This window comes from Pelophylax lessonae (assembly GCF_965119305.1).
Source record: "Pelophylax lessonae genome assembly, chromosome: 12".
NCBI lineage: Eukaryota > Metazoa > Chordata > Amphibia > Anura > Ranidae > Pelophylax > Pelophylax lessonae.
Genome location: NC_138779.1, coordinates 149,615,774 through 149,629,831, shown reverse-complemented (window position 1 = coordinate 149,629,831; position 14,058 = coordinate 149,615,774). Strand labels below are relative to the sequence as shown.

The 14,058-nt window shown below is 44.4% G+C and overlaps 1 protein-coding gene across 1 annotated transcript; it reads left to right on the top strand.

Annotated features, from left to right (window-relative positions):
* The first annotated feature begins 1,938 nt into the window (after positions 1–1,938).
* APOA5 (apolipoprotein A5) lies at positions 1,939–13,843 on the top strand. Its single transcript, XM_082274073.1, has 3 exons — positions 1,939–2,014; positions 3,721–3,826; positions 12,950–13,843. The coding sequence occupies exons 1-3, from the start codon at positions 1,966–1,968 to the stop codon at positions 13,821–13,823; spliced, it is 1,029 nt and encodes a 342-aa protein (XP_082130199.1). The 5' UTR covers positions 1,939–1,965; the 3' UTR covers positions 13,824–13,843.
* Positions 13,844–14,058: the final 215 nt, after the last annotated feature.

Here is a 14,058-nt window from a genome sequence, read left to right as displayed (position 1 = left end):
AATTGCACTTTGCCTTCTACCGCCACATGAAATTTCTCAGGGTACAGCATACTGTAGGCCAGATTTCTATCCCGCAGACGTCATTTAACTGCTGAGAATGCGCCCCTTTGTTTTTGTGTGGCAGCAGAAAAATCCGGGAAGACTGCGATCCGGTTTCCATTGTAGGTCACCTCCTTAATGTTAGGAACCCAATAAAGTTGGGATTGTTCTGCTGGAGACAGTCTTCTAGGTCACTCAATTTAGCGGAGTGGTCTGCTAGATGTTGTTGAGCTGTAGGCCCCCCAGCTTGCAGAGGACGAAGCATGTCCTCTATATCACTAATCCATTGTTCAGCGACGGACACTCTGGTACGAATTTTCTGCATATCATGTCGCAGAATTGACAGGTCCACTTTAACAGAATCAATCTGGTCTGTCAATGCAGGGTGACAAGAGTGTAGCCTCCATGACATGTTTCAGCATTAATTCAGTGCCCTCAGGTAGGCATGCAGGCTCCAATGCTGTATTTCTGGGAGATTCTATAGGTGAGCATCCTGTAAGATAACTGTCATCATCCCTCCCACTCCTTCTCCCTACTGTCAGGGCCCAGGGAAGCAGCAGCTGTTGGAGAAAAGGAAGCTGGTGAAGCCAGGGGGGCTAAGAAGTGCTCCCTGATTGTATTAGGTGGCTTATTTTTGTGGCTCCGTGCCACATGGGGTGATGTCTTGGACCCCTCTGGCCTAGAGACACTCACCATGGTGTTCCTGGGTCTGTCTCTTTGAGGCAGCATGCTCAGAGCTGCTGGGCCGCCACAACGGCCATCTTGGGAGCTCCGGGGGGCGAGGAGAGCCAGTTCTCTGTGGATTTTGGGGCGTTTAGCCCAATTTTCACTATCTGGGCAGGTGCAGTGGGGTTGTAACGAGCTCTTGAGCCTGAAATCGACGCTCAGGCTTTTGCTGTGCCAGCAGAATAAGGCTGAAGAGACGACGGTGGTGCTGGTGGGGCTCAGTGAAGGAGCTGCTCACATGCACGCAGCTATAAACGCCCTAGAGGAAATGAGATATAAATATGGAAAGGTTTCTTCATGGCTGTGTCTCAGCCATTCAGAAGGGAGAGTCTCGGGACAGCCGAGGCATTCATGGACATTGCTGGATAGAGATGGGCTCAGGTAAGTATTAGGGGGGCTGATTGGGAGTGAAGCACGTGCATTAAGATAAAAAAACCTTCTGACATTACAACCACATTAATCCTAGAAGAACTTTAGAGTTCCTTTGATTTTTATGAATAATTTTCTATCATTTGAGTCTGCGGAGCTTTTATGCCTTGATGAAGAGGGAATGTCTGAGCCTATAAAAAGTGTTGGCTGTTTTATCTTATGGCTCCTCAATGTGATCATTGATTTAGCATTCTTATTACATTCTGGGCCCTACCCAGTTTGCCCCTTGGACTTCCCAGACTTTTGAGAGCTGTCTAACCAGAGCCAGTAAGGCTGCTTATACATTATACAATTTTCTTGTACAATTTTTTTTTAGATTTACCAAAACCATATAATATGAGATCAAACCTATAAACTTAAAATTCGTATGCAATCAGGCAGGTTCTTGCACTACATAGTTGAAGGTAAATCAAAAGGAAATTAAATACGATAATGTATGGCCAGTTTAAACTTTACAAATCAGATATGACTTTAGCAATATTGGATCTCAATAGTGGAAGTTAGAGCATCTTGCATATCTTTAAAACCAGCTTGAAAGTGGACAGAAATGTGGACCAATTCTGAAGCAGTACTGCATTTTATGCATTGACAATGTTGCTCCAGGGTAGAAAGGCAGTCATTGGCTTTTAGAACTTCAGTACAATTGTACATTAGTGGGTGACTCGTTTTAGTTTAGTTACATTTTTGATGCACTTTTCTCTCAAGTAATGTTTCTGTATTTTGTGTTTTACATTTTAGGTTCACAAAAAAACATAATTTTATTTATTAAAAATGGCCAACAAAGGTCTCGTATGCCTGCTGCTCATTTCATCACTAACAGGTAGGTGGGCATCCGCAGTTTTACAAGCATGTTCATTTAAATATATTTCCAACAGGCACGGAAGATATACAGTAAATACACTTTGTGAGCACCAAACCTATGTAAATTCAGTTATTACATTTTAAAAAATAGAAATGTCATCATCACTATCTGGGACATAACCAGAGCGGAGCTATATGCAGGGCCCAGCAGGACCAATCACAACAGACTGCTTGCAGAAAACTACAGGAATGGCAGAGAGAAGACCAAAAGGAGAGCCAGCAGCGGGGGCTGATCTTTATATTACAGAAAGCTCCACAATGAATTATTGCACCATTCTGGAAGAAATACACAAAGACACAATAGGAATACACATGGCTCTTGGAGTTGGACAATATTTGCTTAACCCAAAGTTCAGCTTTAAATTTTGTACTGAATTCATAGGATGTAATTTCTAAATAGTTACATTACCATTTTTTTTTACTTTTTTGGGTGGGGGGCAGAAAAAGTTAAATAGTGAAAGGTAAAATATATTGCGCTGTCTGTGTTAGATAGCTGCATGATAAAAAGGAGTTGGCACTGGTAAAAAAAACATATTTTTCATTCACTTAAGGGGGTTAAGCCAGCCATACATAGATAAATCGAGATTCGTCTGATTGTACAGAAGTCAATATCTTGATCGACTTCTTTACAATCAGCTTGTTGCTAGATTTTCACTCGATCAGTGCCACAAGGTGTGTCCAGCAGTTCAAATGAGTCAGAGTTGTATAAAGTACTCGAAACCCATACTTGAGTAAAAGTACAAGTGCTCGATCAAAAAGTGACTTGAGTAGAAGTGGAAGTGCTCAATCAAAAAGTGACTTGAATAGAAGTACTAAAGTATTCAACATTTTTTGTACTTAAGTATTGCAAGTAGTTTTTTTAAAAATTTTGCTACTCAAGTACTGAAAGTAAAAGTACCAGTAGTTTTTAAAAAAAATTGCTACTCAAGTACTGAAAGTAAAAGTACAAGTACTGTGTTATGTAGTTATTAAAGAAAGAAGTCAAAAGTTTGAACATCATATTGTTTTTTATTATTTCAAATGCAGCTTTTACTTATACATACAGTAGCATTTATTTTCGTATGATAATACACATGTTTTGAGCTTCATGAAACCTGCCATCTACTGTTCTGGCAGTGGTAATTTTTATAATTGTAACGAGTAACTATGCAGCACAAAAATAAAATATCAGAGTAGAAGTATTGAAATCATTGAAAAAATGTAGTGAAGTAAAAGTGGAAGTAGGAGAAAAAAATTCTACTCTAGGAAAGTACAGATACCGCCTTTCGGTACTTAAGTACAGTAGTGAAGTAGTTCTACTTAGTTACTATACATCTCTGAAATGAGTGTATTCTGATGGCGGGGAAGCCTCCCTGCTGTCAGAATACATTCGCTCAGTGGAAGGGATTTCCGCATCCACCTCCAATATGTGAATGAGGGAATCAATTCATTTGCTTTCATTTAACCTGCTCGTTGAACAAAAGAAACAAAATCATATACGGCCTGACTTAGTTTTAGTTCTGTAGCAATTTGCCAGAAAAAAAGCCTTGCTCCTTACATCTTTTTTCACTGTATATATAAAATATATTCACTTTAGTTGTGGATGGCCTATTAGTTTGGGCCAGTTGTAAATTTGCCTGTTATCCACAGAACATGTTTCTAAGTATGACTTGTTTCTTTGGACAGTCTGCCAATCAGAACAATCTAACAGCAGATTCCGGGATTACTTTAGCCATCTTATGAATGGAAAGATTGGATGGAATCTCCAAGAAAACTCAGTCAGAGAGGACAGGTAAGTGATAGTATTAAATACTTGAACCATAGATTTTAAATTTAAATTCACAAAGGTTCAGTCAGTAAACGTATGTTCCAACAGAGGTCCGGATCTCACATTTGTAAGATAACCTTTATATCACAACCCCCCATCCCCCTTCATAAGAGAGTCCCTTTTTTACATCAGTATCCCCTTTACATCACAGCCCTCCTTCACATCTCAATCCCCCCTTTGCATCACGGCCCACTTTACACCAACAGCCCCATACATAAAAGTCCCCTCTTCCCATCACAGCCCCCCTTTACATCACTGCCCCCCTTCACATCAAATCCCCCCACTTTACATCACAGTCCCCCCCCCCTTCACATCAAACTCCCCCTTACATCACAGTCCCCCCTTCACATCACAGCCCCCTTTACATCACAATCCCCCTTCACTTCCCAACCCCCATCCTTACATCACAGGTCCCCTTTACATTACACTCCAACTACCTTCACAGTTCTATCGTACATAGCAGGGCAGAGGGTGGGAGGCACAGTAGGTCCAGACAGAGGATAAGAGCTGCCCAAGTTTTTATGTTAACAAGTGGGTGATTGGTCACTAGGACCACCCCATGGTAAATGAAGGGCAAAAAAACAAGTTCACTTTAATGGTGGAGCACATGGGACGAGGGGACAGTGGAGAAGAGCAATTGAGAAACAGGGACAAATATTTGCCACCCTATTACAGGAAGTACTTAAACAGATTTCTTCATGGCAGGATCATCAAGTATTTGCAGGCACCCTGTTTTAAACTGGGGTGTCCCTAGTCTAAGTTTAGTGGACAGCGAGGCTGTAGTCAGCTAAATTGTTATAGTTTCTGTGTTTGTTGGCTTTCCCCTACGTTCAAACTATTATTTACTTCTGACTGACTACTTCTGTTGCTGGAAAGTGTCCTCTGCAGCGCAAGAAGCAACAATAATTTTGAGGTATGAAGACTGTTACATAGTTACATAGTTAGTGAGGTTGAAAAAAGACATCAGTCCATCAAGTTCAACCTATGATGCGTGTGTGTGTGTGTTTGCTTTTAACCGTACATTGTATACCCCTGTATGTTGTGGTCTTTAAGGTGGCCATCTAATAGTTTTTTGAAACTATCAATGCTCCCTGCTGATACGACTGCTTGTGGAAGAGAATTCCACATCCTTACCGCCCTTACAGTGAAGAACCCCTTACGCACTTTAAGGTTAAACCGCCTTTCCTCTAGTTTTAGTGTGTGGCCACGTGTCTTATTGTATCTCCTTTCTATGAATAGTTTGTTCCTTATGCTCGGGTCACCAGTACAGTATTTGTACATTGATATCATATCCCCCCTCAATCGTCTTTTCTCCAGAGAGAAAAGGTTCAGTGCTTGTAGTCTTTCCTCATAGCTGATGTCCTCCATTCCCCTAATTATTTTTGTTGCCCTTCTCTGGACTTTCTCCAATTCCAGCACATCCTTCCTGAGGACCGGTGCCCAGAACTGGACAGCATACTCCAGATGTGGCCGGACCAGAGTCTTGTAGAGCGGGAGAATAATCTCTTTATTTCTGGAGTGAATGCCCTTTTTTATACATCCCAGTATTCTGTTGGCTTTGCTTGCGGCGGCTTGGCAATGCATGCCACTGGCAAGCTTGTTGTCTACCAGTAACCCCAAGTCCTTTTCCATCCTAGACTCAACCAGAGGTTCCCCCCCTAGTGAGTAGCTTGCTTTCTGGTTTCTGGCCCCCAAGTGCATTACTTTACATTTATCAACATTAAACCTCATCTGCCATGTAGTTGCCCACCCCGTTATTTTGTTCAGGTCTGCTTGCAAGGTTTCCACATCCTGCATAGAAGATATTGGCATGCCTAGTTTAGTATCATCTGCAAATACTGAGATTGTACTAGATATCCCCTCCTCTAGATCATTTATGAACAAATTAAACAGGATTGGTCCCAGGACAGAACCCTGGGGGACCCCACTTTCCACACCCGCCCAATCCGAGTACTCCCCATTAATCACCACCCTCTGTACTCTCCCCTGGAGCCAGTTCTCTATCCAGGTACTCACCTTCTGATCCATACCTACCTTCCTTAGTTTGTACAGTAATCGTTTGTGGGGAACGGTGTCAAAGGCCTTTGCAAAGTCCCGATACACCACATCCACAGGCTTACCTTTATCTAGGTGGCTGCTCACTTCATCGTAGAAGGTCAATAGATTGGTTTGGCAAGAACTATTTTTTATAAATCCATGCTGATTACTACTTATAATACCGTTTTCATTACTAAAGTCTTGTATGTGGTCCCTTATCATCCCCTCCAAAATTTTGCAGACTACTGATGTTAGGCTGACCGGCCTATAGTTACCCGGGATATATCTCGGCCCCTTCTTAAATATTGGTACCACGTTGGCTTTTTTCCAATCAGCTGGCACCATACCCGTCTGTAAACTATCCTTAAAGATCAAGAATAATGGTCTGGCAATCACCTGACTGAGCTCATTAAGAACCCTCGGGTGCAAGCCATCCGGTCCCGGGGATTTATTTATGTTAAGTTTCTCTAGTTTAGCTCTAAGTCTATCCTCTGTTAGCCATGGCGGCACTTCCTGAGGTGTATTATTTAGTTCGGCCTTACAAGCAAGGTTCGTGTAGCCCCCAGATTCTTTTGTGAAGACTGAAGAGAAGAAATTATTTAACACTTCCGCCTTTTCCCTGTCCTCTGTGGCCATATTTCCTTTATCATCTTTTATGGGGCCAATGTTTTCTGGCCTCGCTTTCTTACTGTTTATATACTTAAAGAACTTCTTGGGGTTCTTTTTACTCTCCTTCGCTATATGTCTCTCGTGTTCTATTTTAGCCGCCCTGATTTCATCTTTACATTTCTTATTACACTCTTTGTAATGCTTAAATGCTGCCAATGACCCCTCAGTCTTGTATTTTTTGAAGGCCTTTTCTTTAGCACTAATATACATTTTTATGTTGGAGTTTAGCCATCCAGGGTTTATTTTTGCTCTTTTAAATTTATTTCCCTTTGGAATGCACTGGCCTATCCCCCTGTTTAGTATGCTCTTGAAGCGCTCCCATTTTTCCTCCGTGTTCTTTGTTCCCAGGGTTCTATCCCAATTGATATTTTCTAGCAGCAAGCGCAGTTTAGGGAAATTGGCTCTTTTGAAATTCAGTGTTCTTATATTACCCCTCTGCTTCCTATTACTGTAATTAATACTGAAACTTATTGACCTATGGTCACTGTTTCCCTAAGTTGTCCCGTATTTCTATATCCGTGATCAGGTCTGTATCGTTGGTAATCAGTAGGTCAAGTACCGCATTGTTTCTTGTCGGTGCATTCACCATCTGACCCATAAAATTGTCCTGCAAAACATTTAGGAACTGCCTAGCCTTGCCTGAGTGCGCGGTTCCTTCTGCCCAGTCTATATCTGGATAATTAAAGTCCCCCATTATAATGACATTTCCCATCCTTGCTGCCAATCCTATCTGTAAAAGGAGGTCCGCCTCACCCTCCTCCCTCTGGTTGGGGGGCCTATAGCATACGCCCAATATTACCTTCCACGCCGTGCCATCCCTTTGAAGCTCTACCCATAGGGATTCTGCCTCATCCATAGCTCCATTATTAATATCATCCCTCATATTTACCTGTATGCTGTTCTTAATATACAGACATACCCCTCCCCCTTTTTTACCTTCTCTATCTCTGCGATAAAGGGAATACCCCTGAATGGTCACCATCCAATCATGAGAGCTGTCAAACCAAGTCTCAGTTATCCCCACAAAATCTAAGTCCTCCTCAAACATCAGCAGCTCCAGCTCTCCCATCTTGTTGGCCAGGCTTCTGGCATTGGTATACAAACCTCTTAATTTTGATCGGTTACATTTATCCTCATTTGATGTTTTTAGGCTGCTCTCTTGATTTTTCCCCATACCCACCCTGGGTATAGGAGCTCCGAACACCCTACCGCTAATGCCCCCATTTCTGCCCTCTGGTTTCTCTTTAGCAAATCACTAGGAGATTTATTGCCAGTGATGAATGCTGGGGAACTATATCAATACGTGACCTACCAGAAGGGTCTTTTCCTTTTTGGGCTTTGGCCTAGACAGAAGGTTGCCCTGAAGGAATTTTGCTTCCCAGGGCTTTTGCCAAAGGAGGATGTTGCTGAAAGACAGCCCTGAGCCTGGGCTTAAAGAAGCAGAAATTGGCCTGTGTCTTGGGGCATAAAAGATTTTTGCTGTTCTGCTGGAGGGTGCATCCAGAGGGGGGCAGAGCTGGAAGATGGTTGTGACGTGAGTCACTTTGGCTGGGGGGCTTGTGGAACCCAGATTGCTTTAAGGAGACTCCTTGTCCAGCTTCCCTGGTGCCTCTTATGTGTAAGTCACCCTGTGTCTATTAGGGGCACAGGGTGACCAAGAACCCCAGCGGGTCTGCACTAATCAGACTCGCTGTACAACCACACTGGACTCAGCCTTTCGTGTTACCCCGGCTATCCTGGGTTCTATATGTAGGGTTTGTGTTGGGGGAGTGAGGGGTTCTTTCACTTAGGACTGTAATATTTATGAACAGTGTCCCTCAAAAAATATATGAAGATATATTGCAGATTGCTAGAATATTGCAAAAGTGCTTCAGACCCTTGCTAGTGGGGTGGGGGTTTGTTATTGTTGAATACCTGCATTCCATTGTTCTATTGTTCCTGTCTTTGTGTGGATTGCCTAAGGCGGAGGGGTTGTCAGAGTGTATATTTCCTTCTGCTTTGTGTTTCAATAAACAGTTTGATTCTGGTTTCACTGCAAAACTTGTACTGTCGAGTTCTTGGGGTAACTATAGCCAGATTCACGGATCTCGGGTTCCAGAGCTTAGGAAGCAGGTTCTTGATGGAGGTACCCAGTCAGGGGTGTCCTGTTCTGTCACATTGGTGGAAGCGGTGGGATGCTTCCTTGTGCCTGGAACATCCATACCACCAACTGGACCTTGTCGGATGGAGCTTTGCTACTCCAGCCTTAAGCGAACCACACGTAAGCTTGAATCAAGAGGACAGAACGCTGGCAACAAGTCAAAGGTCACCTGTCAACTTCTCACGTACCTGACTGATGAGCCCGATAGTGCAGAGGAAGGCCTCCCTTACGTATCTGACTCACGGCCCCTGGTAGAGCAGAATGGTGGCACGGGAGAGCAGAATGGTATGAGGGCCTGGCTGGTCAGCTGTTGGATGGGCAGCTCCAAGTTCCCAGATGCTTTAAAAGGAGACAACCAGCAGGTAGGAGGATCCCAACAGCAGGCAGGCAGAAGGACGGAACACCCGAGTCCACACTCACTCTGGGGGCTCACAGGCAAACGGATCAGTTCACAGGCCGGGTCAACAACAGGCGGGCGGCGTGGAATCCAAAGGAGCATGCAGGTTCAAGGTTAGAGGGGAGCCGAAGTCCGGTGCAGGCAGAAAGCAAAGGAAGTCCAAAGTCAAGCCAGGTCGTACAGGAGATCAATCACAGAAGCAGGTAAACAGGAGCAGGGGTCACAGGAAGCTGCAGATCAGACAGCAAAGACATAATGCTTCTGAGGAGTTTAAATAGAGCAGCCTGTTTCCAATCACTGCAATTAGTCTGCAGACTCTGCACTAAGTTAACCCCTTAGGTAGCAGATCCATGACACCACCTTAATTGCTGAGTTGATGCAGAGTGACCAGGCCAGCGACCGAATCAGAGGGCCAGCTATGTAGGGGTCCGGAATGTCCGAGCTCCAGCAAGAGATCCAGTGGCGGCTGTCACTCTACAGCACCGCTCCCCCCCCCAAGAGGTGATCACCCAGATAATTACAGACATGACCCGCCTGAAAATGCTTGAGGTCCAGAAGGAGATCGGGGGTACTGCAGTTGCAGAAAAGGGTATCCACAAGAAACTTCCCTTTGCGGCATTCCGACCCTTCCAGGATGGGGTGGAGGAAATCGACTGATACCTACATGTCTTCGAGACCCAGTGTGGTCTCCAGGGAATTGACAAAGCTGACTGGGTCACCATCCTCATCAGCAAGCTGTCTGGTCGAGCACTGGATGCTTTTGAAGCCATACCTGCGGAAGACAAAAAAGACTACGAGCGGATCAAGGAGCGGCTGCTGGCAAGATACACAATCACCCCGAAGCTCATCGGTCCAAATTTCACAGATTACAATGGGAAGAGGGTCAGCTCTATACGGAATGGGCTCATCAGATGTCCCGATCGGTAGATGCATGGTTCTCTGGCTGTCAGGCAACTACCTTAGTGGATGCTGCCCAGCTGGTCCTACTGGAACAGTTCTACAAACAATCCCACCACTGCCACCAATGTAACGGAACAGGACACCCCTGACTGGGTACCTCCTTCAAGAACCTGCTTCCTAAGCTCTGGAACCCAAGATCCGTGAATCTGGCTATAGTTACCCCAAGAACTCGACAGTACAAGTTTTGGAGTGAAACCAGAATCAAACTGTTTATTGAAACACAAAGCAGAAGGAAATATACACTCTGACAACCCTTCCGCCTTAGGCAATCCACACAAACATACACATCCCATAATAAGCTTACTCAAGGCAGACAGGAACAATAGAACAATGGAATGCAGGTATTCAACAATAACAAACCCCCACCCCACTAGCAAGGGTCTGAAGCACTTTTGCAATATCCTAGCAATCTGCAATATATCTTCATATATTTTTTGAGGGACACTGTTCATAAATATTACAGTCCTAAGTGAAAGAGCCCCTCACTTCCCCAACACAAACCACACATATAGAACCCAGGATAGCTGGGGTAACACGAAAGGCTGAATCCAGTGTGGTTGTACAGTGAGTCTGATTAGTGCAGACCCGACTGGGGTTCTTGGTCACCCTGTGCCCCTAATAGACACAGGGTGACTTACACATAAGAGGCACCAGGGAAGCTGGACAAGGAGTCTCCCAACCTCCCTAAAGCAATCTGGGTTCCACAAACCCCCCCAGCCAAAGTGACTCACATCACAATGGTTGTCTGGAGCATGTAAGGAGGAGGATTTTGAGCTGAAGGGTATCTTGGAGAATTGGGTTTAAAGTGGAATTTTATAGTAAAAATTAAAATTGGGCGAACAGGCAGGTTTTTTAATGCAGAAGAAGCATGCTATGTCTCTTCTGCATTAAAGTTACCTACAGTACCTGTCTGTCTGCCCCTGTATAGTGAGCGCAACTCATTGTACAAATTTGTCAATGCTGAGCCAACTGAACTCCCACGCGTGCATGAGTAGGATGTCATCTCTGTCCAGCCAATGAAAGAGGCTGGGAATCAATGTCCAAAAGCTGGCCATCTGAAGATGTTAGCAGCCAGCTGAGAGCTTCGGGATGTTGGATTGCTGGACTGAAGGTGAGTTTAGTTGCTCTTTAAGTTGCTGACGGTGAACATTGCAATATTTTTCACTGCGCATCCAATAAGGCACCAGTGCTCTTTGGTTACATTTAAAGCGGAGCTCCACCCAAAAAGGGAAGTTTCGCTTTAAGCACTTCTCCCCCTCTCCTATGCCACATCCGTTTGGACCGCCTAGGCGATTGGAGCAGAAGTGCAGTGGTGGTGGTGGTGAGGGGGTGGGATCAGTGGCAGTGGTGGTGGTGAAGGGAGGTGGGATCAGTTGCAGCGGTGGTGGTGAAGTAGGGTGGGATCAGTGGCAACGGTGGGGGTGAGAGGGGTGGGATCAGTGGCAGCGGTGGTGGTTGTGAGGGAGGTGGGATCAGTGGCAGCGGTGGTGGTGAAGGGGGGTGGGATCAGTGGCAGCGGTGGTGGAGGATGGGATCAGTTGCACTGGCAATTAGTCTCTTACTTAGTCAGTTAATTCCCCCTAAGTATTCACGTGCCTCCAGGTATGCCTCTATGTCAAGGGGTCTTCTCACAGGGGAGAGGGGAGAGCTCCTCCTCCTTCACTCTATTGGTTTTCAGCTGGTCAGCTGACTTTCTCTTTCAGTATCCGCCTTTCTACATGACTTTTCTCTGGAAAGTTTAGGCGGGCAGTGCAGTGCTCAGCCTCCCCTCAGCAACCAGCGGGCGGCCACGGCCACCCCCCCCCCCAGCGTTGGAACGAATGGATGGGTGGGCAGGCCCCCACAATGGCAGAGCCAGGATGGGTAGACAGGCCCCTCACAGTGGGAAAATTGGCGGTTGGCGGACAGGCCCCTCACAGTGGCACAGCCAGAGTGGGCGGGTGGGCTCTTCACAGTGAAAGAACAGGCGGGGGCCCACCCACTGTGGCGGAACTCCAGGGCCCAGTTGCAAGGATTGCTGTGACCCTGGTAGTTCTGCCACTGTTGCAAAGTCCTTGGTTTTCAGTCAATGAGCAAGGTGTTATTGGCTCTCATTACAGAGAACTGTCAAACTGTCTTGGCATTCCCTTTTTCTCTGGGATCAAAGGAGTGTTGACAGAGGCCATCTGACCAATTTAGTGTGGCCATCGTGTTATGACTGTATCACCTAACACCTAATAATAATATCTTACAACATGTGAAGGTTGCATCCTAGAAACCGGTAGATTATTGTTCAGTATGCATCCAGTGATACCAAACACAGAGTAAATCAGATATGCCTGTCACCTAGGAGGTAGGAGACTGCTATCTCCCCTTCTTTATGCTCTAACTTAGTCATGTATGACCTTGCTTTGTTTGGTATGATATTTCCAATTCAAATATATACTTAATAATAATGTGTCTTGGTCCTGTTCAAGTTTTATGAATTGTGTGTGGATTTTATTAAGTTGTGAATTTGGCAGAGGTCTGGAATAGGATGCCCCACGCCTTACTGCTTTCTGGGTAGACATTTTATGGCACGCTATGTGTTCCTAGTGCTTTAATTGCCCTACAAACCATGGGTGACAGAACTGAAGGTGTCATAGTTTAACGATAGGTCAGAGGGAGGTATTAATCTGTATCCTGACAGAACTCAATTAGCTGTTTACAGATTTGCAAAGTCCTTTGTGCTGGTGTCTGCTGTCCCTAAATTGAGATGACATTTGATATTTGCAAATCTAATAATATTTAAAAAATAAAAAAATAAAACTATTGGATTTACTTTTACATATCAAAACGTATATAATATTTTAGTGATTGGTTTTACATACACCTTAATACATAGTTTAATTATTTATTTATACAGTGGGATTAAAAGCAGCCTTCATAATGGGGTCAGCTATGTCGGTAAGTTATTTGGGCCTCTGAAGACAAATTTCCAGAAACAAGTGTACGAGGACTCCGATGGACTACGTCGACTTTTACGCAGGGAGCTTCAGGAGATCCAAAGGAAAATCTATCCCTATATGGATGAAGCCCACCAAAAGATAAGCAAGAATCTTGAAAAGTTACAAAACCGCTTGTCACCTTACAGTGAGGAGCTCAAAGATCAGGTGAGGAAGGGAGCACAACAACTCAAAACACAGCTTGGCCTGTACAAGGATGACATTAGTAAAGGGTTGACACAGAACGTTGCAGAAAACATGAAAGACCAAATCATTCAACACACAATGAAAGTGAGACAAACTTTGCATCCCCTAACAGACAGACTTTTGGCAGAAATTAATTATGCAGTTGAGGAGCTTCATGGGAACCTGTCTCCCCATGCCCTGACTTCTCAGGAAAAATTGACCCTGCATGTACAAGAATTATCTAATAAATTATCACAAAATGCAAAAGAGCTACATAAGAAAATCCACAAAAATTTAGATGACTTAAAGGAACACCTGGTGTCCTATCCCCAGCAACTAAGAGAACGGTTTCCTGAGACTCAAGCAGCTAAGCCTGTAGGCCCTTATGTAGAGGAAGTGGCAGCTCAGGTGCAGAGAGAAGTGGAGGAATTCAACAGGAATACTCAGATGCAGATTGAACAATTTACTTGGACCATTAATATGGAAATGGAAGAGCTGAACTATAGACTATCTCCTGCTTCTTCCAGTTTACAGGACACTGCCTCTTCAATACAAGAAGTACAAGAGAAACTGGAATCTATATGGAAAGATATATCCCAAAACCTGTAATAAAGGTCTGTTTGCATCCAGTGGGACTGATTGCAATACGTTAACGATACAGTGGATATATACTGTTAAAGTGGAACCCCGGTTAAGCAACTAAGTACACTGCTACAATACATACATGTGAACTTTACGTGGCAAATAAATTGTATTTTAGGTTTTACTTTTATGATTCCTAAACCCATGCCACACACCAGGGTTCATTTACTGATAGGCTGTTCACTTTGCAAGGGAATTTTTT

What these genes read in the sequence shown, in the direction of transcription:
- APOA5 (XM_082274073.1), top strand. Translation starts at nt 1,966, where the DNA reads ATGGCCAACAAAGGTCTCGTATGCCTGCTGCTCATTTCATCACTAACA. An exon ending in GCTCATTTCATCACTAACAG is followed by an intron (nt 2,015 to 3,720) that starts GTAGGTGGGCAT and finishes TTCTTTGGACAG; the next exon opens with TCTGCCAATCAGAACAATCT. An exon ending in AACTCAGTCAGAGAGGACAG is followed by an intron (nt 3,827 to 12,949) that starts GTAAGTGATAGT and finishes TTATTTATACAG; the next exon opens with TGGGATTAAAAGCAGCCTTC.